We start from the raw sequence: 27,075 nt of genomic DNA, 5'->3' as shown, positions 1-27,075 counted from the left end.
TATTCACCATGCTTGTGGTTTGACACCGAGGTCCATCCATGTGACGACCCAGAGGGCGTCATGGAAAATGATAAATACAATATTCTTTTGAATATGCCCGTATACAGCCTCAGAGCCCAGGTTTCATCCAGTGATAGTCACAAATCGTAGCAAGAACCTTTTTGGATCAGCTTCAAACAGAGCTAGATTATCATGCGGCTTCCTGTGATTGATGCGACTTGGATTTTTTAATCTGATGTCAGAAGCTTTGGAACCCAAAGAGCTGATTCTTTCTTGCCAAAGTTTCTGTGATAATGGAATGTACTTTCTGAATGCCTACTGAACTACCGATATGACACTCAGTCATTCGCCGATCGGTCATCGTCGTATCTTTGGATTATTTCTGGTGTTGCTGGCCTGACAGGCCTTCCAGGGACCGTCTTCACGTCTTTATGGCTTTGCTAGTGTTGTACGCATCTCTTAATTGGCGTTAAAGGGCAAGCAAACTCATCATAGAAATGTTACAGATATTAAAACTTTATTTTTTTAATTTCATTTTTTCTTCCTTGGTATGTTCCCATGAAAACGGCATGTTTAAATTTGTAAATACCTTTAACCGAGACTGGGCAAAGACCGTAGAGTTTCTGGACTTTTGGGTTTCCAGAATTAAAATGGGACGTGTTAGGGTATACTTAATCAGAAATGCATGACCAAAATTATATTTGAAAAACGGAAATAGCGTACAACCGAAAAATTACAGGTGAAATAGTCCCCCAAACAAAAGAAATCGCTTCTGGTGGATTTTCCACTACTGGGGTTAGAATGGGTTTCTTGTGTTTGACGCGCTGCTCAATTACAACGATCTGGACGGTGCCCTGTCTGTTTGATTCTGCCTTGGATATTTTATTCGCCGTAAAGAGATTTTTCTGTCTGCTCACCCTAGTGTCAACTTATGCCTTATTAGTAATAACATTAAGGATGCCTTCAGTTGTCTATTCCCTGGCAGACATTCATTGTGTGGAATAGGACCGATGCGAACCATCACCAGACAGATTATATAGTATATAGATGCGGAAACCATGTCTACATATCAGCCAATGAAAACCTTTGTCACACACAGCTGCACCATTGCGCCGATGACTTTAGGCCACGCCCCCAAATAGTTTTCTCTTGGAATCCGATAACAAAGCATGTGATTTCACCTCGACATTTAAATACTTTTACTCTTGAGAATTGACCTAATGTATCAAGCAAAATTGATATTCGGAACAAAATCGCAATCAATTTTTCCACTTACATGCCCTTTAAGCCCTCTGTTTGCACCTTACTCAAGTTTTTTCCATTTTCCAAAGGTCACAGACCCGATCTTATTTTTACATACTTGCACAGCGAAACAATTTGCTTAATCATCTCAAGCTTTTATGGATATACCTCTATGAAACATTTGGTGGATAAACACGTTTGGCCGTTATTTGTAAAATTTGGGCTGATCAGAGTTCAAACTTACTACACATTGATTGACACTCCCTAAAGCTTACTTGTTTCACATTTTGTTAGGTACGATCGAGCACGCTCTTTCTTCGAAGATTTCAGAGCGCACCATACATGTACGACTCTTGCTAAAAAATTGTTATATCAGGTTTACAAAATCCAATGCCTCAGTGTAGTATAGTATATCGAAAAGTGTTCTGGTAGATACGTAGAGGGCATTTCAAACTTTGAAGCATCTGTGACAAAAATGATTTCCGATGAAATTCCCTATTTTGACTTGGAGTATATGTTACCACAGACCATGTTGTGACGTCGCCGTGATCATTTGTCAAGAGCGTAAAGGTTATTGGCGATTAAGAGTGGGTGCAGAACATAACATAAGCCCACCAACGCAGATGACAGACCTGATTGCAACATAAGGTAAACTATTTAGCTCTTTAGGTCCGTACAACCTGTATGAAAGCAGTGCCCAGCGTAATATGGCCGAGTTTTCGCTTATCCAATAACGAAATTAACATGGAAGGTCAGGATATATAGCTAAATACAAATGTTTCGGGTGTTTCCTGAATGTTGCTAAAGCTTAAACAACACATTTCTGTTGCAACCAATGCGATGAATAAATAGAGCACCCATTTCTTAGAGAGATAGCACATTTCCTAACAAGATTAAGGACATATCGGTAGCAGTAAGACTCTTGCTGATTTGTATTGTTGTTTTTGCATGATGTTGTTTGTTTGTTGTTTAACCAAATAATATTCCAGCTATATGACAGAGGTCTGTAAATAACCTGGACCAGGCAATCCAGTGACCGGCAGCATGAGAGTCGATCTACGCAAATAGGATACGATATCATGCATCAACCAAGTCCGTGAGCCTGACCACCCGATCCTGTTCATAGCCTCTCACGAAAAGCATAGTCGCCTCTTGTGCCAAGCATGGGTTGTCCCCAAGGGAATAGACTATATGACCCTTGACGAACGATATCAGATCATCAACATACCCCAAGCTTATTTTAAACGTCTTGGCCAAATTCCCTTATTTGGATTTTGCCAATATGAGAAGACATTCCGATTCATATACATAAAGAAACAACTCAACAAGACGGGAAGCAAATTCGGTGCCGATGGGGTTGCCTACTGCTGGCCTTAATGTTAAATCCCCAATTCTCACATACATGTTATCAAAGGGGGAGTCCAGCATTTCACGTATCGTTTTATGACATTTACTTTCCTTTTCGACAAATTGTCCTGCACCTCCGAAAATAGACATGTAACGATACTTATGGACACCACGTCAAATTGTATATGTGTACTGATCCAACGAACTGATTCTAGAAAGAGCATCTACAATCACATTGTCTTTTCCCTTGATATGCTAGATCTAAAGATCAAAATCTTGCAAGGACTAGCTTCGCCTGATCAATCTTTGATTTTTGTTCTTCATCTTACGAAGAAAAGTTAACAGACTGTAATCAGCAAACACTCCAGTGGAATGCATAGTAGTTACATGTACCAAATACACCTAAAATTGTTGCAATGACAAATCAGAGCAACGATATTTGTCTTAGTTGTAAGGCGTTTTTTTCTGGTGCCTGTCAAAGGTCTTTGAAAAGTAAGAAACAGGGTTGCCATACCATGACCACTGGCATCTTAAAAACATGTTGCTTTCAAAGCTGAAGAATCCATGAGCATGGCTTTTACTATTTCAAAAGCGGCCTTGCAGTAGTTATCCCAAAGATATTTAATCTTTTTCGCCAACAAATAAGTGAGAGTGGCCACTACATCACTGACAATGTTTTTCTGTAGCTACCAGCATTAACACTGAAAAATCTTAAGTTTGTTTGTCGGAACTGGGAATTATGCAATAACTTCTACTTTGGCTTTGGTCAGATGTACCTGACCTTGACTGACTACATGACGTAAAGACCTCCTTAAGTTCACATTTTGTAAGATTTCTCATAATTGTTTCTTGTGATAGTCGTTTAAAGAAGGCACGGATCCTGTACCAATGATAGTCCCACTCCATTTAATGGCTGATGATGTAAATCTATCCCTTGTGGGCCTGAAGTGACGTCATCGATGAAGCATTGAAAGCAGATAGGTGCGTTTTAAACCCAAATGGCACAACTGATAAAATCCATATTGTGTAGCAAAACACTAAAACCTTCTATGCAGTCTCAGTTGGTGAGATCTAGTAATACCAGTTCAAAAGTTCCAGGAATACGTCATCAATTCTTGGCATGAGAATGAGTCACCTTGGGGGATGTCTGGCTTGGGTACCAGGATGCATAGTGCACTCAACTCACTGATACTTGGTTCGAAGAAGTTGTTCTCCAACATATATTTAACATGTTTTTGTGCACCAATTTGGTTCATGCAATACGAATTTTGTTCAATGGGCAGCGCATTACCAACCCCTATGTCAAGTCGCTACAACCAGGTACACCCGGACACAAATGGGTTGGTTGATTTGTTGGTTTGTTGTTTAACGCCGCACTCAGCAATATTCCAGCTATATGACGGCGATCTGTAAATAATCGAGTCTGGACCAGACAATCCAGTGATTGATATCATGAGCATCGATCCACGCAATTGGGATCGATGACATGCTTCAACCAAGTCAGCGAGTCTGACCACCCGATCCCGTTAGTCGCCTCTTACGACAAGCATAGTCGCCTTTTACGGCAAGCATGGGCGAAGTTCCGAATTAAATCTGACAACTGTCTTTTGTTCTGGAGTACAGTGAGATAATTTCAAATCAATATTGTTCAACAACTGAGATTCTTTAGGCCCAGGGCTAGCCTTCTCAACCAAATCTACAAATCAACAGGATACACAGAAGCAACGTGTTTGATGACAAACAGGTTATAATATTCCTTCATCATATTCAAACGACACAAGTTGACAACTTTTTTGGGTGTTTGTACAATGTAGTCAGTGTGGTCAAGTACCAAGTAGTTTAAAAGATGCGCCAGTTACTCCTTTACTGAAGAAATAAACCCTGGACCCAAATGACTTTAAGAACTTTCGACCAGTTTCCAATCTTTCATTTATTTTCATATGGCTTGAGAAGGTTGTTGCAGACAGACTGCTTGGTCATCTCCTGTGGAACTTTCCGCTTGAAAAAGTACCAGTCAGCATATAAAATCAAGCACAGCACCGACATTGCACTTGTGGATGTCCATAATGACACAGGGAGCAATGGATCAGCGGGGTATCACACTCCTTGTGCTACTGGACCTATCAGCGGCGTGTGACACCATCGACCAGTAGCCTCCTACGTAGGCTGGAAACAAGACTTGGACTAACCGCTCGTTAGATACGTTTTGAAAGCATCTCGTTGTAAGAAAGATGGTATCTGACAGACACTCGTGTAGTAACCTCTATATCTCCTTGTGACTCAGGGTGATAAGCACTAGACCTGATCTGTCTAATTCATCTGTGTCTGGGCTTCAAAAGGACAGCGGGGATTTTCTGATTAGGTTTTTGCTACCATCGAACATGCGTGACAAGCTTTTTTAAGTCTTACAAACTGTGACACCTCCTGACGCAACCTCTGCTAGAAGAAAAGAGCTATAGTGTTGTTAACACCCATATGACCAACCATAGGAGTATTGTGGGTTAAAATCATCACTAGTTGACGATGTCTGTTTAGAACTACAATCGGGTGAAAACCTTTGCACTCAACCTCATTAGAAGCTTTGGTGGGTCTCCATTATCTCATCAAAACACCATTTGGCAGTAAAAATAAACAGGTATCTTGACAACGTTTATTACATTTACGATTTCAACCAACCAGAGGCAAATGTATAAATTCAGAAAATGATATATAAATAGTTTCCCACTTTGTTTCTTTAAGGGGGCAAAGTGGTTAAAGCGTTCTTTCCTCACGCCGAGACCCAGGTTCGATTTCCCGCATGAGTACAATGTGTGAAGCCCATTTCTGGTGTCCCCCGCCGTGATATTGCTATTATATTGCCAAATGCGGCGTAGAGCCATACTCACTCACTCACTGTTTTCTTAAGCATCACCTATATAGTTTACTTACTCTGAAACATTAGCTAGTGTATGTATATTTGTGCTTATATTGCCAATGTAGCCTATGTCACAACCGGATGACCCAACTGCACGGAACAAAAGTAATTATATACGACAAATAAAAACAAAAACAGTTTAAACTAGAAATAATTTATTTTCCTTATTCGAATATTTACATTTTTAAAAACATAAGTTTGTATTTTGCCTATCTTCAAGTGTTTTGTTGCCTGGCTACACATGTTTCTGCCTGTTAAACCTCAACGTAGCCTTGCGGGTAGTTGATGACGATGCCGCTCGGGCAGCTTGGTTTGGGGCAGCACTTGCCAGTAGGCGGGGCCAACAGCTTACACGCCGGGGGCAGCTGCCATTGCAGACATCTGAAGATAGATAAATAATTATAATAATAATAATAATAATTTTCTGTTCCTTTAGACACAGGAGAAACATGTCAAATATGCGGACCTCGCTTTCGAAATGTCACGCTTGCATCCCAAGTACCAAGTTGTCCCAGGTTTGCTGCCAGGAATTACAGCCTTCTGACAATCTGGGTGATGCAGAAGGCTGCAGTGTTGGGGAGTCTTCACATTCTCCTAAAATTACGACTATATATGTCGTTTTTTTCTAATTGTTTTGCTTTTGCCAAATACGTGCATTTTATTCCAGAAATTTATATTTTGATGTGATCTACTTAATTCACAACATCACTCAGTTGTTGACATCTTTTCTTACACATGCACTGAATATTAGTATTAATTTTTTTTTCAAATACACTAAATGTATTTTTCTATATATAATATATACAGAATGAAGTCCAAGAAGTATGAAGCCATGTGTGTTTAACTTGGAAAACTATAAGCGGATGGCATGCGTTTAACGTGGGAGGTGTGACTTACAGGGCGGTACAGCGGTACATGCCCTTGCTGGCATCTGCACAGGTACATTGGTAGTCACAGCCGTCGCGCCATGTCTTGCCCTGCTCATACTTCTGGCCCTTGTACTGACACATATCTGGAAACAAATGACAGCGGTGCTTGATGACAGTACAACGGTCCACATACAACAGTTGCAATAATGCTGATACATTCACAACTCATTGGCCCTCCGTCACATTAAACACTTTGTATTGAAGACATATCAAACGAAATAGTATATATATATATATATAAATGGGAATTCCAGTCCAGAGAATATCAGTCTAAATCGTGACAATATGTAAGTTGTTTTGTGATTTAAGGCCCCCAAAATATATGACACCATTCTGAAATAAACATTCGAGTCTGAACCAGACAAATCAGTGATTGATATTATGAGCAACGTCCCACATCGTGCATCTTCCCGAGGCAAGGGAGTTAATAGACTATAAAAGTCCAGTTTCCACCCTTGCCGAACTAGAATGGTATTCCTGGGCTCGACCGTAGCGCCACCAGTGGTTATTACGAGTTATGTCCCTTCTAAGCCTCTCATATGGACCAATCAGATTCCACCTCTCGTATCAATTGCATTTGTTTCAAACAAAATGGCGGCGCCCAGTCAAGACGATCTGATCGATAATCAAGATCTAGGTAACCGAGTCTGACCAACTGATCCATGAGACAAGTATAAGCAGTTGGGGAAAAGTATAAACTGTTGGGGACAAGTATAAACAAATACAACTTTTTTATGCTATGTTCTAGATATTCAGTGTTTGAATGGAGGTCACGCCCCCCTATAATCGGATGGTGTCAATGTCATGGGCAACTCACTCTGGGTTTGGCCACAGTCCGGCACACTGCAACACTCTCCGGGCTTCTTCACCAGCGTACAAGACGGGTCCAGGTTGTTGTAGATCGGACAACTGGACAACGAGAGAGAACAATCGTAGACAACGTCCCGTTAACAGTTGACGGATATGTTTATACAGCTGATAGAGATGAGTACATGACTGTACGCCACTGCTGTAATGAATGTTGTGAGAATGACATGGCCAAACACCATTAATACAATGGTCGTACTGTCAGTGATATTCTTTCTTTGCAATACTGTAACAACGGTCAAACTAGGCCTTTTCCCTCTCTCGAGGTTTAACATTTTCAACCAAAACCTAGGAGTCGTGTTTTAACCATAACATAACAATGACGTACGTGACTGCGTGTATAACCGACAGTGAATTGACAACGCGTGTTTTACTTACAGTCCTCTACAGCTGTAGGAACCTTGGCTTCCATCTACACAAGTACAGTTATATTCGCAGCCGTCGGCCCAGTTCTCTCCTTCCTGGTAGGTCTTGCCCTTGTACAGGCACACGTTAGCTAAAACAAAGTCATCGTGATTGGAAATCTTCAATTAAGTCAGCAATGCAATATATATGAGTTCAACGGTTTGGCGTCCCTGATGGTTATAACATAAGGCGAACGTTTTCATTGACCGAATCGTAGACTTTATGGATATCTACTTTTCCTGTGTATAATGATACTAACACGGATATAACCATGTAATTGAAATTCCTTAAAATAGTGGAGATATCGGGTTTTTCTATGATTTTTGGTTTTGGCTTGGTTTGTTGTTTAACACCGCACTCAGCAATATTCCAGCTATATGACGGCGGTCTGTAAATAATCGAGTCTGGACCAGACAATCCAGTGATTGACAACATGAGCATCTATGCACCCCTGTGATCTCAGTACTTACTTTGACCTGTGACTGGGGCTGGTGTTGTGTATTGCGAGCTGCCACCACCTGTCAGAAAACAAACAAACCTGTGAGACTTGTTGCATCGTTAGAATGTTGTCCTGCCCATATATCAATACATGTCCATCCCGAGTTGGCAGTGAGTGAGTCTGTCAGTACTATTACACCAACATCACAATGGTTTGTCAATAATTCATCGATGCCACTCAAACACCCAGGTGGCACATTGTAACCACCATCAGATGAGAGTGATGGGAGCCTTGTGTGCCAGGGAACCCCGACAGTGTTGACAGACCACTGGGAGAGTGATCTTACACGTACCTCTACAGCAGACACGTCAAGTGGCTGGTAGTGAACATGGGGTTGAAAAAACTACAGCTCAGAGGATATCATTCTAGCTGATCAAAGGATGAAAGTTTGTCGCCATTGATGACACAAGAAATTAACTTTGTCTTGTTTAGCAACATGTATTTCTAATTTGCTCATGAAACATTTGAAGTATGTGATATACATCGGCCAGGTATGTCACTTACAGTTTCCTCCATGGGCGAGAATAGCGAAAACATCTCCCGACTGAGGTTGGCCTGAAACAGATATCATTCCACGATATTAATAAACTGATATACACCGTTATCTTAGAAGAAGAGTGTAACCAAATACAAACTACGGTATGAAAAACAGGAACAGTTACAAGGCTTGTATAAGTAAGTGAATATGCTTTTGAGGCGCTTTTAGATATATCTAACACAAGTAATGGGCTTCACACATTGTACCCATGTGGGGATTCGAACTGGGGTCGAACTGACGAGCGAACGCTTTAACCACTAGGCTACCCCACCGCCCGATGTGTACTGCCCCTGTATGTGCTGGACGTCATTACCTCATGACTCATGTATTAGAGGTGAGGTGAGATAAAATGGGGTTTAACGTCGCGTCCAAGATTATTGCACTTATATAGCACGTGTGTCTGTGTGTATGTGGCTGCTTGTACTAGTCCGGACTGATGCCGATTTGTAGTGCTAGCTCACTGAGATACCATGCCGCAGTTTAACATGAATACCCCACACAGACACAGTATACTGACTTCGAGCCGACCAGTCCTTGTTTTATCCCCTTAATGCCGAGCGCCAGACAGGGTAACAACAAGTACTATCTTTTAACGTCTTTTGGTATGACGCGGCCGGGAATCGAACCCCGGACATTCCGCTCTCCGCGCGAACGCCCTACCACTAGACCACGGAGGCGGTCCTCATGTATTAGACTTAAAACAAGCACTATAGTAGCGTGACAGAGTACACGTGCTAGTTTTACATCTTAACTCACTCAACGTACGAGACGTAATTCGCCTAGACTACAACTTCCATGCTTTGCGTATTTATAGATGGCTACAACATACATGTACATGTATGAGACGTTATTTGTGAAGGTGACGTCTTGTCTTTACTCACTTGTCTGCCAGTTAGCCACTGTGTTGCCAGGGGCGTAGTAGAAGGCGGGTTTCTTGCCGCTGGGGTTCTCGTAAGGACATTGACCTCTAGTGGACACCATCATCCATCCGCTACTAGAGCAGCCGGACCCAGTGTTGCTCATGTAGAACTCACGGCCAGTTAACGAGTCACTGTACAATACACGACACAGTTAATAGCAAGCCCAACCCCGGGGATCACAGAAAGATTTCAGCCCGTAACCTGTACTGCCTAGCATTATTTTTTGAGGTGACAGAATAGTTTTACATACATATAAAATATTTTGCTCAGCAAAGGGGATCGAAACACTTTTTATTAACATATTTTATTACGAACTAATTATATTTTTGGGATAAAATTTGAGGACAATTTATTCTTTTCCAGCATTTTCGGGCACAAATGGGGTTTTTTCTGGAATTGTGATACAGAGTATAGTGTTTCACGAATATATTGTAAATAGACACCGCTAGAAGAGATGCGACCAGACTCGTTCCTGTGTTGTCGGTACTTACCCAGCCATCTGGAAGAAGTTCTTGGGAATAGACTTGATATCTCCCCAGGAGGAGTCGATAATCCTGCTCGGGTCGAACCAGCTCATCTTGTCAGCTCCAACTGCGTTGAAGGTCACATAGGCCTTCTGAACTCCCTGGTTGTAGATAGCGACTCGGATCTGGGTAGCAACACAGGCGTTCTCTTTACTTACAGTGTAGAAACATGCATAACGGCAACACCAAGGAATAATCATTCTCGAATATCTGCCGAAACATGGGGTAGTTTAGGCACCATTGTAATGACAATTATTTGAATGTTTCAATAAAAATAGATGACACCAGGTTTTAACGAAAAAGGTAAACTCAACCGTCAGCACCGGTCACGTGCTGGAATGAAGTGTCGTAACAAACCCTATGTAAAACGATGATTGATTATTTTTAAAGGAATATATTTACAATATTGAAGTATAATATTTAGACCCGAAAGTGATTCTAAGGGACGCAACTCTGCGCAGCACCGCCCCGCCTCTCCAAAAAAACTATCCAATAAAGTATTGGATGTATGTAAAACTATTATCTACATTGATAACTATAATGTCATCCTCGGTTGGTTAATTTATTATTTGCTTCACATGGTTTAGTTGACTTCTGTAATGGCCCAAACACAGAAAGGTTTCGACAGTAGAGCGACCCAAGTTCCCACCTGGTCAAAGTGGCAGTTGATCCAGTGGTTGGACAAGTCAGGTTTGTAATGTCCTGGGTAGGTGCTGGTCAGATACATGGCCTGGGGTTGGTTGGCGTTGATGGTGCCAGGGGAGGACCACAGACTGTACAGGTCTCCTGGCATCCCTGCCACGCCCTTCATCAAGATGGTCCAGTTAGGTGGAGGGAGGCCGTAGCCTGTATTTCCGGTGTGTGGCGACGAGGTCGCTTCTGTAAACACAGCTTAGTCATTATGGTAGTAAGTGAGTTGGGTTGAGTTTCAGTTTAGTGAAGGCGAAGCGAAAACTAGACATTTGCCACCATTGTGAAATAATGAATGTGGGTGATTCACACCGAGGATAATAATCGAACCTACGACTAGTGGATCTTTCCACGGCTAAGGGTGGCAACTCTACAGAGAATTAAGGTTGTTGAATACTATGACAACATTTGATACACTGATTACTATATGTTGTCTATTGGAGATATCCTATCGCTTTTCCATAATTCTTGGACTGTCAAGTGGACGATTGTCCGTAACACTACTTACTGCAGTAGCCACAGGTCATCGCACAGTTGTCGCGAGCCCATGACTCATACTGTCCACTGCAAGCGAAGCTTCCATACTGTTTACAGTTCGACAGCTTGTCCACGCAGCTGGACTGGGATGGGGCCGGGGTGTCAGGGGCTGGTGTTGAACCTGGAGACACGAGGTGGGGTGTGAGCTCTGTGTAACGGTGAGGTGAGGTGAGGTGAAATGGGGTTTAACTTATCTATCGATGTGTATGCATATGCGCGTGTGTGTGTGTGGCTGCTCGTACTTGCCCGGAATAACGCTGCCTTTCTAATGCGAACCCACTGAGATACCACGCCGCAGTCTATCATGGAAACCCCACACGGTATACAAACTCAGCGCCAAACAGTCCATGTTTTATCCCCTTAATGCCGAGAACAAGGCAGCGAAACAACAAATACCATTTTTTAGCGTATTTGGGAATAGCTGCATAATGTAAGCGTTGGTGTCATTTAGCATCTGTATTTACAGTTACCGCTATCCTGTAACTGTAGTCATTAGACTACATCTCACACCCAATCAATGACAATAAACTAGTACAATCCCGTGTCAACTTCAAGACAGGGGCCTGTCGAGGTCTCCGGACCCCGTTCCTGAGAGAGATCGTAGCGTGAATCGTAATGTTTAATGTATGGGATTGAGGACAGGTGCAGCAGTAAGATCGCTCGGTGGACTTGGTCGACGTACTCACATAGGTCACAGTATTTCCTGCAGTTGTCTCCCGCCCAGCCGAGGTACAGTCCGCCACAAGATGCCTTCCCGTACATAGCGCAGTTGTCAAGTTTGTCCACACATGGAGGCTCGGTAGTGGACACTGTACGCTCTGAAATAAGATGACACAACTATGACAGTGTTGCCATTGTGATGACGGGACTTCTAGCATTATCTTGTTGCTGTGGAGGGAGGATATTACAATGACTGCGGTGCCATGTCCATGAGAGGATGTACACATGCCGGTGTTGCTGACAGTGGTGTCAGGTTGATGAGGGGCTGTACACAGGCCAGTGTTGCTGACAGTGGTGTCACATTGATGAGGGGTTGTACACAGGCCAGTGTTGCTGAGAGTGGTGTCACATTGATGAGGGGCTGTATGCATGCCAGTGTTGCTGAGAGTGGTGTCAGGTTGATGAGGGTCTGTACACTGGCCAGTGTTGCTGACAGTGGTGTCAGGTTGATGAGGGGATGTACACATGCCAGTGTTGCTGACAGTGGTGTCAGGTTGACGAGGGGCTGTACACATGCCAGTGTTGCTGACAGTGGTGTCAGGTTGACGAGGGGATGTACACATGCCAGTGTTGCTGACAGTAGTGTCAGGTTGATGAGGGGATGTACACATGCCAGTGTTGCTGACAGTAGTGTCAGGTTGATGAGGGGATGTACACATGCCAGTGTTGCTGACAGTGGTGTCAGGTTGACGAGGGGCTGTACACATGCCAGTGTTGCTGACAGTGGTGTCAGGTTGACGAGGGGATGTACACATGCCAGTGTTGCTGACAGTAGTGTCAGGTTGATGAGGGGATGTACACATGCCAGTGTTGCTGACAGTAGTGTCAGGTTGATGAGGGGATGTACACATGCCAGTGTTGCTGACAGTGGTGCCGGGTTGATGAAGAGCTGTACGCATGTTGCTACAGTGTCACAGTGACAGCAGCATGCCATTGTTGAGATAAAGCTGATGTTAGCAGCAAGGCGTTGCCATAGGTGACGACAAATGAAGGGAAGGAAAAGGCGATTTGAAACAATGAAACCTCGTAATTCCGGACGATTACCTTTTTTGAAACGTCAGTTATCAATACATTGTTAAAGGATATGGCCATTTATAACTCAGTATGAATTATTCCGGACATTTTGCAAATCCAGACGTGTGTTCACTATTAGTACTGATCTGATTAACAGGGTTTTGCTATATACACATTCGCGAATCTGTGGGCCCCGGGTGCAGGGTACGTTGTTTAACTGAACAAGGTGGCATGCGTGTACATGTAGGTTCTACTCACGACAAATTCCACAATAGATTGGGCAGTTCTCTCTCGCCCAGGTTTCGTAGGGAGCTTTGCAAGAGTATTTGCCGTAGGCAGCGCAGTTGTCCAGCTTGTCGGTAGGGGGACAGACTCCTTGCGGTGAGACGTTGGGACCACCCGTGGTGGGGTTGGGTCCGGCGACGGTTGGGGACTGGCAGGACACCTGTTGACAACACTGCCTGGGCACGCTCATCATGCGACACATGGGAGGCAGTCGTGTATATGTGGGACACCTGGGAGAACATATGGATATTGTCATATATAAGAATTGTTTGTTTGTTTGATGTTTAACGCCGCACTCAGCAATATTCCAGCTATATATATAGAGAGAGAGATATATATATAGAGAGGGAGAGAGATAGATATAGATATAGATATATAGATATATATATAATCGAGTCTGGACAGGACAATCCAGTGATTGACTTTATGGGCATCGATCGACGCAATTGGGATAAGATGACATGCACCAACCAAGTCAGCGAGTCTGACACCCGATCCCGTTAGTCGCCTGTAACGACAAGCATGGGTTGCTGAAGACCTATTCTGGACCTGGGTCTTCGCGGGTTTCGTATATGAGATAGCTACACGATAAATCGCAAAAAACGATTAAGAACGTATCCCGGCGGCCGGACAACAGAAATTTTACCCGTTTAATCCACGACAATGCGGGCGGTTGATTGGTGTAGGGAAATTATGGTGGGGAATGAGGTCACCTACTTAGGTATGCATCTGTAACGGCCGGTGTTGGCGTCGAGGCACTCGCAGCTGAAGTCACAGCCGTCGTCCCACTTCTGACCCACCTGATACACCTTGGACTTGTAGACACAGGCATCTGAGAAGGAAGGGATGCGTTAACATCCAATACATCAGCATGCAAAGAGATTGCCTTTGTCATGGACGCATCACTCACGGTTGATGTGGTACGGACCACCACAAGGTAAATGTGTCTGAAGGAACTGCTCACACCACTTTTCTATATACCTGTGAGGTTTAACCTACGCTGTAATGTATACCTATGTATACGGTACCACAGGTATGCCAAGTATGGCAAACATCTGATTTTTCAATATTAAGTTAATCTGTTAGATCCTTACCAAATGTCAAAACATCACTGCTGGATCGAGTGAAAGAACCCGTGTTTAGTTATCATAACGGGATTTGGTCTGCTACTGACTCCATGTGATCATAACATGATTGAGTCAATCAACGAACCCATGTTTAGCAATCATAACAGGATTCAGTAAATCAATCACAGGGGATCGAGTCTATCAGTGACCCATGTTTAGTGACCATAACAAGGATGAATCTACCACTGACAGTGCGAACAAAGTCTTGTATGCTACTCAAAGCAAATTACAGTAAAGTACGGTTATAACGAACTCAAAGGGACTACTTATTTTAGTTCGTTATAACCGAAGTTCGTTTTAAGCATTTATACAGTATAACTACAGCAAATAGTCGGGACCAAAAAAGTAAGTTCGTTATATCCGTCAGTTCGTTATAAGCGTGTTCGTTATAACCGTAGTTTACTGTAAACAACACACACAATTGGAAGGCTGTGTGTAGCAATGACAGATTAACTATAGTCATATGAAAAAATGTGGTGTTCTTCAACTTCTTTTTCGTAAAATATACAACAACACTCACTGAGTCGTCCACCGATGGTGTTCGCGATTCCAGATGGGTTGTAGCCTGGCCTGAAGCCGGTGAAACCTCCTGTGAAGGAACCAAACACCGGGTAGACGCCGGGGTTCTGGATTGGATCTACCACAGAACCATCAGGCTTCTTACACACGGGGACGTCACAGCAGCCCCCGGGGGCCTTCACCATGTAGCATCCCTTGGGTAATGTCACCTTGGAGTAGTCAGCACACCTACAAATACACGACTCGTGAACACGTGGTCCTGTCTACAAAGGTCACAAGCAGCTGGAGTCGTATACTTCCCAGGGTGCTGAGAATGGAACTCGAGTGCACACTGATCCTTTGACCGGATTTATAACGTAGTGCCTTGAACATGCTTTAGGGTATGAATTTACGCATTATAAATATGCACATTAATGCAAGACAGCGACTGTTGTACAAGCACCTTGATGTTGCGATCAAAAGATAAAAATATATGGGTTGCTATACTTTATAGCAAATATATAAAAATATAAATACAGATTTATACAAACACTACTATGACGAATGAGTAATTATGACTAACACAAGGCTCTGAGTTGCAACAAGTGTATGCGTCTGCGATGCTAGTATCAATAACGCTAAACGATAGTAATGCCCCGGTCACAGGAAGTAGAGCATTCCTTCACAAGAGGAGAGCACGGTGTACTTACTTGGGGATACACTTGTAGTATCCTGAGGTGGAGTCGAGACACTCGCACTGGTAGTTACATCCGTCATCCCACTTCTCTCCCATGTTGTACATGCGGTTCTGGTAGATGCATTTGTCTGTACACAGAGCAGTGCTTAGTTTAGGGCATTAGCATGTGACGGAGCTTTGTCGTGGCTCTATAGCATACTTCAGGGGTATTAATTTTATAACTAGGTCGTATGTAGTTGTCTGATATGACCAAATACAACTCTAAAACATAAACACTTAAATATACACAAAAGCTGAAGTAATCGTCATCATATACGTCCACACATCAACGACTGAAACTGACACCGACAACAGTGACAATATAGCTTTAAAGTTGATCTTAACATAATATTTTTCTTATTTCTTGGTTAACAGATTATAAAAACAAAACTTGTATGTTGTAAGAAAACTAAACTAAACTGATATTTAATGTATATTTTTCGAAAAGTTGTCTCAATATTGTTTCGTTGTGCATTTTTAGTTCAGCTCTCTCCTCATTAACCTATTGTGCTCTATAGTCTTTCAGTTTAACCTATTGTTGGCACAATTTCTTGACGGTGAATACTTTGATTTGCATTCAATGGAATAAAAGAATAACGATTGTCGGATTTTATTGCTTTCCACTTTTCATTTTTAGGATCAGAAGAATCTGTAACCAACTTTTTTTAAAAAAACGTTGTTGAACTTACTGAGTCGTCCCACCATGATGCTTGTTGTGCCTGGGGGGACGGTGGCGCCACCTCCTGGCAACGACCCTCCGAACTGAGTCCCAACACCGGGCCCAACAATAATCTGTGGGTTGGTAGTTGGTGCCGGTGTCTGTCCTGGAGCCAGGGTGGGTGTGGGGTTGATCTGGGGTGTTGGGTTGTAGGGGGTGTTGATTCCGGGTACGTTACAGGTAAGACTCCTGCAGCACTGTCCGGGTACTGTGACATAATGACAGTAGCTAGGGGTAGGTGGATATGATGGGCATCTGCAAAAGGAAATAGAGGATTTAGACTGCGGCACATCATTTACAATTAGCCTTAACATTATTATAATTCTCAGGTAAGCTCTGGATCTTTTCTAACTTCAGGGATAAATGTTCAACACTTGTTGATTCCGGGCCTTGTTTGTTTTTATCCTTTCCAGTCGATCACAAGCAAGAAAGACAAGCAACAATAACCGTTGACCTTATCTGCCCGGAACAACCAATACACATGACAGTTGTCTCTTACGACAAGCATAAAATACCGGTGACCTATTCTGCATGGAACAACCAATACAAATGTCAGTGGGCACTTACGACGAGCAACAAATACCGGTGACCTATTCTGCCTGAAACAACCAATACACATGTCGGTGGGCTCTTACGACAAGTAACAAATACCGGTGACCTATTCTGCCTGGAACAACCAATACACATGTCCACTGCTCTGACGACAAGCAACAAATACCGGTGACCTAGTCTTCCCGGAATAACCACAAGGGATGGTTGTATAAATATACCCCTGTAGCATACACTGACTTACTTGGAGATGCATCTGTAGATTCCGTTCTTGCCGGACTCGCATGTGCAGGTGAGGTCGCAGGCGTCGTCCCATGAAGTGCCTTGTTGGTGGAGCGTGCCCTTGTAGTAACAGGCGTCTGTCACGTACAGAAAACAATGTATGTAAGTGAGTGAGTTGGGTTTAACACTGCTTTGGGCAGTATTTCAGTTTTATCGCGGTGTGTCAGCTTGATCTGGGAGGAAAGCCCTAAGTGATGCAGGTGTTAGACGTTTACCACTTTGGTGAATCCCACGAGTACGGTGCTGACAGAGAAACAGCCATCCACAAGGTCATTGAGTTGGTATGGCGTTATGTCGCTTTTATTATTAGCCTAGCATCATCATCATCATCATCATCATCATCATCATCATCATCATCATCGGGGTCATCGACAAATAGTTTCATTGCATTCATTTCACAAGATAAACCAAGCACCGTTAGTGAGTGGGAATGATTTTACGCTGCCTCTTGCGCTATTTCACAAACTACCATTGTTGGGAATAGAATCTGATTTTGGGGGGTTGCTATAAACGTCTTTTCTATTATCCAAGGATGGTTTTACATGTAAATGTGTGTGACCTACTTCTGCCTCCGATCTGGACAACGTAGGATGATCCTGGTTGCGGTCCGGATCCAGAGAAGATCTGATGTGTTCCAATAGGAATGACGTTCTGTATGGACGGGTTGAGGGTGGGCGAGGTGGTGGGGTGGAGGGGGTCGGGTATCATGGGTATGAAGGTCTTGCCGTTGTAGTTACAGACTGGCTGCATGCAGCACTGGTCCCCGGGGATCTTCTGCAGAGTACAGTAGCTTGGGAGGCCGGAGAACGCCGTGCACCTGGGGGAGGGGGTCACAGAGGTAGGAGTGAGAATAGTTATGATAGAAACAGACGTAATAAATGTAATAATATAATCGTTTGTTGCAGATGGAAAATACTGGAAACTACAGATTGTGCTTTTAGGTGCATCTGATACCGTTTAAGTGGATTACTCATATATTGTGAATGTTTCGTTTCCACTTGAATTTTTTGTGGACAATATGTGTTCACAAAATACATTGACGTTCCTAATTCTTTCAGTCTTTGTTACATACAGATTGACTTCTGAACAGGATATCACATGAATGAGTGAATAAGTAAATGAATGTTATTTTATGCCGCAGTCAAAAGTATTCTAGCTATATCACAGTAGCCTGTAGACAATCAGGCCAAACAAAATGCTGTTTGACAAGATTACAACGATTCATGACACCAAGAGAATTAAACAGGTCATGTTTGGGATCACCCGATCTCCATTTTAGTCTGCTGTATTGGATAGTCGGACCCTTATTCCTTATTCCCCACAGATCACATGAATCAGCCTCATGTGTTACAACAAGGGAACCCACATCACAATGAAATAGTAACTGACCTTACTTGACATGTCATGATAAATTAGTGTTCACATTTCCAGGACAACTACATTCTGACATAAATAATTGTGTGAATATTCTAAGAATGTAATAGTGGTTGTTGGATTCAAATAGTTGTAACTGGATGTTTTATTTTACAGTTCGCATGCAGTCCTCTCAACATTTCCTGATTTCCTGGTGTATATCTGCCTTACACTGACCTCATCGTGCATCTGAAGTCGTTGCTCGTAGGGTCCTGGCATACACAGGTGTAGGTGCAGCCGTCAGCCCAGCTCTGGCCCTTGGCGTACAACTTGCCGTCAGTGTACTGGCACATGTCTGTGTTAACATACAATAGAGATATACCATAGGTACACGGACTGGCACTCTCACCAATAGTCCCATCATATTTATTACCAATATATTTGTTAATAGTTATATTTGAGAATAGCATAAAAAAAGTGTTTGACATATTTTAGTTATTTTTAAACTATAATACGAATGTCAACATTTGTGATCAAAATCAATTTTATGAAAACACATTTACATATGTTTATCCTCCCTGACTGGCTCCCACAGGAGATATCGCTTGGGTAAGATCAAGCGATATCTACATTGTAGATGTCGTTGCAATGAAAGTGCAACACAATGCTTTGCAGACGATTGTGACGTCATTGGTTACCATAACGTCACAATCAAATGACATCACTAATGGCTCTGCTACTAAATCTGTTAGAAGTACTTTTTACACTCCAGACAAGGCTTATTACTGTCTACAAACTGGAAGAATGATGTTGGATGATAAATAGAAACTCACCTTTGTGTCTTTTGATATGAAATATATTAACACTCGTCGACAAAAGTTTAAAACTCCTAGGCAAGCCTCGAGGTTTTAAACTTTTTTGACTCGTGTAGATATATTTGATATCAAGAGATACTTGGGTGAGATTCTCAATGTGACGCTAGAATTACAGTAGTTCTTGTTTACATTTTAGTGAACACGCTTACGAACCAACATGTAATAAAAGTCCGTAATGCAGTTTCCGTAATACAGAGGTCATGACTATAGAAGCTCCACTCAATGTGACTTGTTGATAGACATGCCTCACTGCGTCCATGGCAACAGTTCATCTCGTTAATACATAACACATTTTTATGGAGCACGCATCTTTATTCTTTCTACCGACGTTTCAGGTCTACCTTTTCTCCCTCCATCGGGTGAATATCGATACTCCTACCGTCGCAGCGCATTATCGGATATACTGTTCACCTGATGAAGGAGCAAGAAGTAGCCCTGAAACGACGCTCCAAAGAATAAAGAAGTCGCTATCCTTAAAACAGTATCATGTATTCATGTTCTTCCAACTCCTAAATGCCTATCAAAGATGTTAATTCTGAAACATCTAAACATGTACATGTAGGAAATAACAATTTGTCTATAAACCCCTGTATGAGTTAATGTACAGGGTCCCATTTCACAGTGCGATCTATGCACGACTGTCGTAAGTCTTTGTTAAAATTAAAGCTTAACGACAGTCGTAGCGCTAAGATCTCTTTGTGCAACGGGCCCTGTATGTACTGTTTGCGGGAACGTACTCGGTGGCCTTGAACCGGTGATGATGGGGTACTGGGTGTGTGGATTGTTTGTCGTTCCAGTTCCTGAAGGTCCTACACAAAGACACAGCGGACAGTGGTCAGTTCATGGACAGGGCAGAAGACATTTGCAACAGACATATGTACATATTCAAATGTTAAAGCAAGTTAAAAATCTTTAAAAAGCACACAAACTGCCAGGCAAAAGAAAGTATCAAACCCATGTTTGATGGTGGATAAAATGAAACAAACAAGAAATGGTTATTCCATGGTGCTGTATTTGATACGGGTATAATAGTTGTGTGTTGGACCTTAAGCCTAGTAACATTGGAAAACGTTGATATTTTTTGGGTCAAATTGAATTTGTAAATGTATACTACTTTTTGTGCCCGGCATTTTACATTGAGGTTTAGATTAAAGAGAGAAATATCATTTGTAATCTATCTTGATAACTCTCTGTAGCGCCTTTCTCACCTGTTCCGATTGCGGGAGTTACGGGATGCGCACTGTTAGAGAAAATGGGGTACAGAGTGTTCGGGTTGATGGTCTTCCCTGTGCCCATGGGGCCGGTGCCGGTGTACGGGGTCACATACGATGGAGGTGTATGCGAGAAATTGGGATACAGGGTGTTCACGTTGATGGTCTTCCCTGTGCCCATTGGGCCGGTGCCGGTGTATGGGGTCACATAAGATGGAGGTGTTGGCGTCAAGAAGAGGGTAGAGTCACACTTGGCGACCTTGCAGCATGTGTCCTTGGGGTCGGGGACCATCATGCACTGCGGCGGTAGGAAGTAATACTTTCCGCATCTGGTTGGAGAAATTGTCAGTTATCTATTTTCAGGTTTTCATTGTAATAAGAGTTTCGTTAAGTGAAGATGTGTCTTGTCGATTTATTAAGTCGACATGCGCATGCCTTAACATTGTTGAAAAGTCAGATTGATTGATGGCCCTGTAACAACTGTCTTTGATTCCTGACATGGTAATCGGTGTCTTCACTTACTAACTCATTCGCTAACTCACCTGCTTCTTCACACTAAATAACATTCACTCACTCAAGGTGCATACATATTTAACTGTTTGTTATGTGTTACAACGCAACTGATATCAGGCTTTGTGTCCCTTACAAATATGTATTCACCTGTCGCTACACTTGTATTTGCCTCTGACGGCGTCGATACATTCACAGTTGTAGGTGCAGCCATCGCTCCAGGTTTGTCCTTGAGAATATGTGGTGCCCTTGTACACGCACTTGTCTGCAATATACATTAGCCGTTATACACCCGCACAAATCGGTTATTATAAAGCCCCAGTATACATCAGTTATTTCACACTAACAATATACAACCGTTATTATAAACCGACAATGTACAGTTATAATACAGCCGCAGTATATAACGGTTATTATACAGCTACAGTATACAACGGTTATTATACAGCCACAGTATACAACGGTTATTATACAGCCACAGTATACAACGGTTATTATACAGCCACAGTAAATAACGGTTATTATACAACCGGCGTTTACAACGGTTATTATACAGCCACAGTATACAACGGTTATTATACAGCCGCAGTATACAACGGTTATTATACAGCCACAGTATACAACGGTTATTATAAAGCCACATTATACAACGGTTAGTATACAGCCACAGTATACAACGGTTATTATACAGCCGCAGTTTACAACGGTTATTATACAGCCACAGTATACAACGGTTATTATACAGCCACAGTATACAACGGTTATTATACAGCTGCAGTCAACAACGATTTTTATACAGTCGCTTTATACGGTTATCACGCACATCCAAAATACATTTTCATTATATATCCACCATACACAGCAGCAATATACAACGGCTATCATGCACCAGCAATATACAGCTGAGGTTTAGATCTAAACTGTAAACAGGAGGAAGAGAAAAAAACACCGAGGTACCATGCCGAAATTTAACATGGATACCTTACTTAGACACAGTACCCCCTTAATGCAACACTTACCATCTTTAAACGTTTTTTATTATGACGCGGCCGGGGATCGAACCAACGACCTTCAGCTCTCCGGCAGACGCTCTATCCACTAAAACACTCATAGCAGTTAATTCACGAGAACCAGGTGCACTCACTTCTCATTCCAGCTACCAATCCACCGACTTGTTGTCCGGGGTAACCAGGTCCGAACCCAGTATTACCAGTGAAGGTGCCTGGGATGCTGGTTGGTTGGATGTACGTGGGGTGACCAGTGAAGCCGGGGCCGTAGGAAGGATTGGGGTTCAGAGGATTGTTGGTTCCGTTGATGCCGGGGAGTGTGTTGGGGGTAAGACTTAATGGAGGGAGGTGATTGCAGTCGGGGACGACACAGCATGGGTCGTTGGGGTCAGTCTCGAGAGTACACGTGGGAGCGAGGTTGTTGAAGGAGGAACACCTGCAAGTAAACGAGTGAGTGAGTGAGTGACATCACACTCATTGACAATCCACTCTCACGCTACGACACTACACTGACACGCTACGCCACGACACTACACTGACACGCCACGCCACGACATTACACTGACACGACACGCCACGACACTACACTGACACACCACGACACGCCACGACACTACACTGACACGCCACGACAACACTGACACGCCACGACAATACACTGACACGCCACGACTCACGGTAAGACAAGATTTCGACATTGAGTGAACTGATTTGCAAACATTTAACTTTTACTTATATTCTCGGAGATCGGGTTTTTAACTAACCCGATGCTCATCATATCATTCACAGGATTGTCTGGTCCAGACTCAATTATTTACAGACCGCCGTCATAAAGCTGGAATATTGCTGAGTGCGGCGTTAAACAACATACAAACAAACAAACAAACAAACAAACAAAACTGACCTATCTCTGCACGTGTAGAGGTTGTTGGTAGGATCGTCACACACACACGTCTTGTCACAGGCATCGCTCCATGTCTGACCTTTGTGGTACGGCACCCCCTTGTATACGCAGAAGCCTGGACGAGGACGGGAATATAACAGCAGTGCGTAAAGACATGGTAGTGTCAGGAAAGTTATTTTTTCAAATTCGGACCCACATACCTTTTCCTCACAGTTTTAGATGCCACTGTTTATAATATTTAAATGTATGGTTATATTAAAGGGGTACTATGTTCCATTGTCTGTTGCTCATTTTCAATCCACAGACGTTGAATTGGATCCTTGTGTGCCAGTTTGCCTGAACCTTCTCCAATGGAAGGACAGCTACAGAATGATATATTTGCACGTTATTAACAAACTTTGTAAACTTCATACACTTCACGGTTGTTGGCACTTCGTAATAGAACACAAGCAACGCTACCTTGTTTACTTTAGTAATTGTTTGTTTTGCGGGATCTTTAATCAAGATGTTGACGAAAGGGAAAATCCAATGTGGCGTATTTGTCATGTGTTACTTCTGGTCCTCAAGCCTTTATGTATGACTCGATGTCATTACCATGATGTCTTTAACACTTACCAGTGCTTTGACTAGGGTTGTGATTGGCTGCATTAGACACACCGGGGCCTGGTTTCTGTGTTGTGTGTTGATTAGGTCCGAGAGAGGGGTTGAGGATCGGGTTGGGGGTGGGGATACCGCCAGGGAAGGGAGTGGGATTCAGGAAGTCACAGTATGGACGCTGGCAGCAGGGATTGGTCGGGTCACGGAGCATCACACAGCGGTTCGGAAGCTGAGGCACCGCCGGACACCTGGAGAATAAATACAAAGGATATTCAACGTCCAGATGAACAAAGATTTAACATGTCTTTGAATGGCATTTAGAAGTGACACAATGAAACCTTTTGAATCAAAAGTCAAATTTATTCGAAATATCGTTTAAGTCGATGTGATAAAATAACGGTATATAATGTAAGATGGTAGAATCTTTATAAATGGGATTTTATATCATCACTCCGTTTGCCTCGAACTATGGATAACTTGACATAAACTGAAGGGCAAAATATGTACAGTAAACTACGGTTATAGCGTATTCAAAGGGACCACTAATTTTAGTTCGTAATAACCGTAGTTCGTTATAAGCATATATATGCAGCATATATGATCGAGACTAAAAAAGATGTTCGTTACATCGGTCAGTTCGTTATTAGCGTGTTCGTTATAAACGTAGTTTACTGTATACCTAGTTTGTTTTTTAAGTAATTGAAAATTGAAAAAAAGAAACTGTTGTTAAATTTGATTATGTCTATTAACAATCACGCCTTCCTGCAACAGTTTGTGAAATGTTTGAAATTTTGTAATTTTGTGCCTTTACTTTCTTAAAGATAAGATGTCTAATAGAATCATCAGCAGTTGTAAAAAAAATAGTTAATTTTTTTAAAGTTTTAAATTAATTATATTTCTGAAAGGAAAACCATGTAGAAGTATTCTTTGAGTGCTGACTATACGCCAGTAAAGTTAATCTTTTTTGTATATTATATGACTAACTTCAGATACGAGTATTTCCAATTGAAAATCAAACACATAATAATATCAGCTGAGAGATATAGTTTCTCTTGCCCCTCAGTATATCTTCTGTTGCTCCTCAGATGTCCAGGGCCCACTTGCACAAAGCGATCTTAGAGCTAAGATGATCGTAATTCCCATACTTTAACATAGGCTTAAGATAGTCTTAGCGCTGAAATTGCTTTGTGCAAGTGGGTCCAGGTCAGTAAGTAATACCGCAGTTTATGTGCATTCGGGGCGAATATATGGGCATTTTACCTTATAATATATTTCGAGAGAAATGTTATTAACATAATTATTCGTTAGGGAGAACAGTTGACATTTGCAAAATAATCATGTCGACCTATATGAAATATGTTTACATATAGGGGAGAGGTATGTAGAAACTTGAGTGGTAATGCGTGATAGAATGCCAGTGATGAACCCAAACAGGATCAGGACATAGCGAGAGTAATGACTGGCTAAAGGGAAGAATACCAGGATGTGAAATAGTTGGTGACTCACTTCTTGAGGCACTTGTACTGGCCAGTAGCATCATCCAGACATTCACAGTCGAAGTCGCATCCGTCTTCCCACGTCTGTCCCTCGTTGTAGACCTGGCCCTTGTACATACAACCTGTACAACGAGTGAGTGAGTGAGTGAGTGAGTGAGTGAGTGGGTGGGTGGGTGGGTGTGTGGGTGGGTGAGTGAGTGAGTGAGTGAGTGGGTGGGTGGGTGAGTGAGTGAGTGAGTGAGTGAGTGAGTGAGTGAGTGAGTGAGTGAGTGAGTGAGTGAGTGAGTGAGTGAGTGAGTGAGTGAGTGAGTGAGTGAGTGAGTGAGTGAGTGTACCACCGACCTTCCACTGACGCTCTATCCACTAGACCAGGGTTGCTGTCTTTGGTAGTTTACGGTATCAGCAAACTGATGTTGTTATTGTGACACTTGTAAAGGGTCAGTACTGTGTTGTAGGGAGCTGGGTGATTGTTATCACGTGTCACACACTGTCATCCTGTGTCTGTGTGGGATATTTGCTTAACTCTGCATCAGCAATATTGCAGCTATTCGTGGTGGACGTTTTGAAGTTGATCCTGGGATGACACTAATCCTATTGTGTAACCGGGTGATCCATGTATAACGAACTACTCCTTGTTACCTCTAGGCGAGGGTGTGGGCTGGGATCCGGGTGATGGCGATACACCTGGCGCCATGGTCGGGGGTTTGCCGTAGCCGTTGATGTAGCCAGGGGCGGGGGTGACGGAGATGAACCCTGGTGTCGGCGTCACTCCTGGTGCAGGGGTCGGGACTGGACACTGAGGCTTCTTGCAGCAGGACGGGTCTTTAGGATCAGGCACCATGAGGCAGTCAGACTGGATGCTGTCATACTTCGTGCACCTGGAACAAAGACGTTCAACTGTTATATCCGAAACCCCAGCGACCATCTGAAATAATCAGTGAGTGTGCCTTTGTGCCGGTTACATCACTGAGCTAGGCCGGAATTTCTGGGTTCGATCGTAGCGCCACGAGTAATGCCCATCCTATGTCTCTCATATTGACTAATCAGATTCCACCTCAGATATCACTTGCATTTGCTTCAAACAAATTATTATGATCTGATCGATAATCAAGATCTATATCGTAATAAAACGGGTCTTACTTCGCGAAGTGCATCAAATCACGTGAGGACCTTCATTAAAAACTCAACAAATTGGAAAATATCTGTTGATGCTAAGTTGACGGTACACATGCTTTGCAAATCCTGCAGTCGACCGAAATCTGCACCGCAGTTTACGAACCGGATGTTCATTTCGTTACGCGATTTTGATTGGACTATGCATAGACTTGTTAGTCGAGCAAAAATATAACTCCATAAATCCAGCCTAGTTCGGCAAGGGTGGAAACTGGACTTTTATAGTCAGTTAACTCCCTTGCCTCGGGAAGATGACAGGCCGCGAACGGCCCCGTCATAAAGCTGGAATATTGCTGAGTGAGGCATTAAACAACAAACAATGTTCAAACCCGTATGTCATCCTACCTGTCCTGGCATCTGTGGAAGTTGACGTCGGCACTCTCGCAGCGGCACACCTTGCTGCAGCCATCGTACCACAGCTGGCCTTCCTTGTAGTACTGGTTGTTGTACTCGCACATGCCTAGATGGAGGGACAACAGGTAATTGTCAAGAGGAAACCAATGTTAACACATATATGGCAGATATTTACAACAATGATTATACAAGAAAAACCCATATATGTCCTGTTTATAATAATGGGATAATGAAATAAATAATTATTTTTTTGT

At 42.8% G+C, this 27,075-nt stretch overlaps 1 protein-coding gene across 1 annotated transcript in view; it reads right to left on the bottom strand.

The window, feature by feature from the left end:
- Positions 1-5,641: 5,641 nt before the first annotated feature.
- The window catches only part of LOC124133941, a 67,987-nt gene continuing 46,553 nt past the window's right edge, over positions 5,642-27,075 (bottom strand). Inside the window, exons 51-78 of the mRNA XM_048397687.1 lie at positions 26,813-26,927; positions 25,934-26,172; positions 25,305-25,416; positions 23,817-24,046; positions 23,202-23,316; positions 22,435-22,733; positions 21,441-21,555; positions 20,778-21,109; positions 20,307-20,378; positions 18,932-19,049; positions 17,905-18,158; positions 17,304-17,418; positions 16,482-16,765; positions 15,767-15,881; positions 15,079-15,305; positions 14,149-14,263; positions 13,405-13,661; positions 12,099-12,230; positions 11,384-11,533; positions 10,835-11,064; positions 10,153-10,310; positions 9,623-9,792; positions 8,708-8,758; positions 8,175-8,222; positions 7,678-7,795; positions 7,250-7,341; positions 6,401-6,515; positions 5,642-5,884 (exon numbers count right to left, since the gene is read on the bottom strand). Coding sequence (XP_048253644.1) covers positions 5,758-5,884; positions 6,401-6,515; positions 7,250-7,341; positions 7,678-7,795; positions 8,175-8,222; positions 8,708-8,758; positions 9,623-9,792; positions 10,153-10,310; positions 10,835-11,064; positions 11,384-11,533; positions 12,099-12,230; positions 13,405-13,661; positions 14,149-14,263; positions 15,079-15,305; positions 15,767-15,881; positions 16,482-16,765; positions 17,304-17,418; positions 17,905-18,158; positions 18,932-19,049; positions 20,307-20,378; positions 20,778-21,109; positions 21,441-21,555; positions 22,435-22,733; positions 23,202-23,316; positions 23,817-24,046; positions 25,305-25,416; positions 25,934-26,172; positions 26,813-26,927 — 4,505 coding nt within the window. The 3' untranslated portion in view covers positions 5,642-5,757. The remainder of the gene's footprint in view (positions 5,885-6,400; positions 6,516-7,249; positions 7,342-7,677; positions 7,796-8,174; positions 8,223-8,707; positions 8,759-9,622; positions 9,793-10,152; positions 10,311-10,834; positions 11,065-11,383; positions 11,534-12,098; positions 12,231-13,404; positions 13,662-14,148; positions 14,264-15,078; positions 15,306-15,766; positions 15,882-16,481; positions 16,766-17,303; positions 17,419-17,904; positions 18,159-18,931; positions 19,050-20,306; positions 20,379-20,777; positions 21,110-21,440; positions 21,556-22,434; positions 22,734-23,201; positions 23,317-23,816; positions 24,047-25,304; positions 25,417-25,933; positions 26,173-26,812; positions 26,928-27,075) is intronic.

The sequence above is a fragment of the Haliotis rufescens genome, unplaced genomic scaffold, assembly GCF_023055435.1.
Source record: "Haliotis rufescens isolate VD_foot unplaced genomic scaffold, xgHalRufe1.0.p SCAF_17, whole genome shotgun sequence".
Classification (NCBI taxonomy): Eukaryota; Metazoa; Mollusca; class Gastropoda; order Lepetellida; family Haliotidae; genus Haliotis; species Haliotis rufescens.
This window is presented reverse-complemented; position numbering and strand designations above follow the sequence as displayed.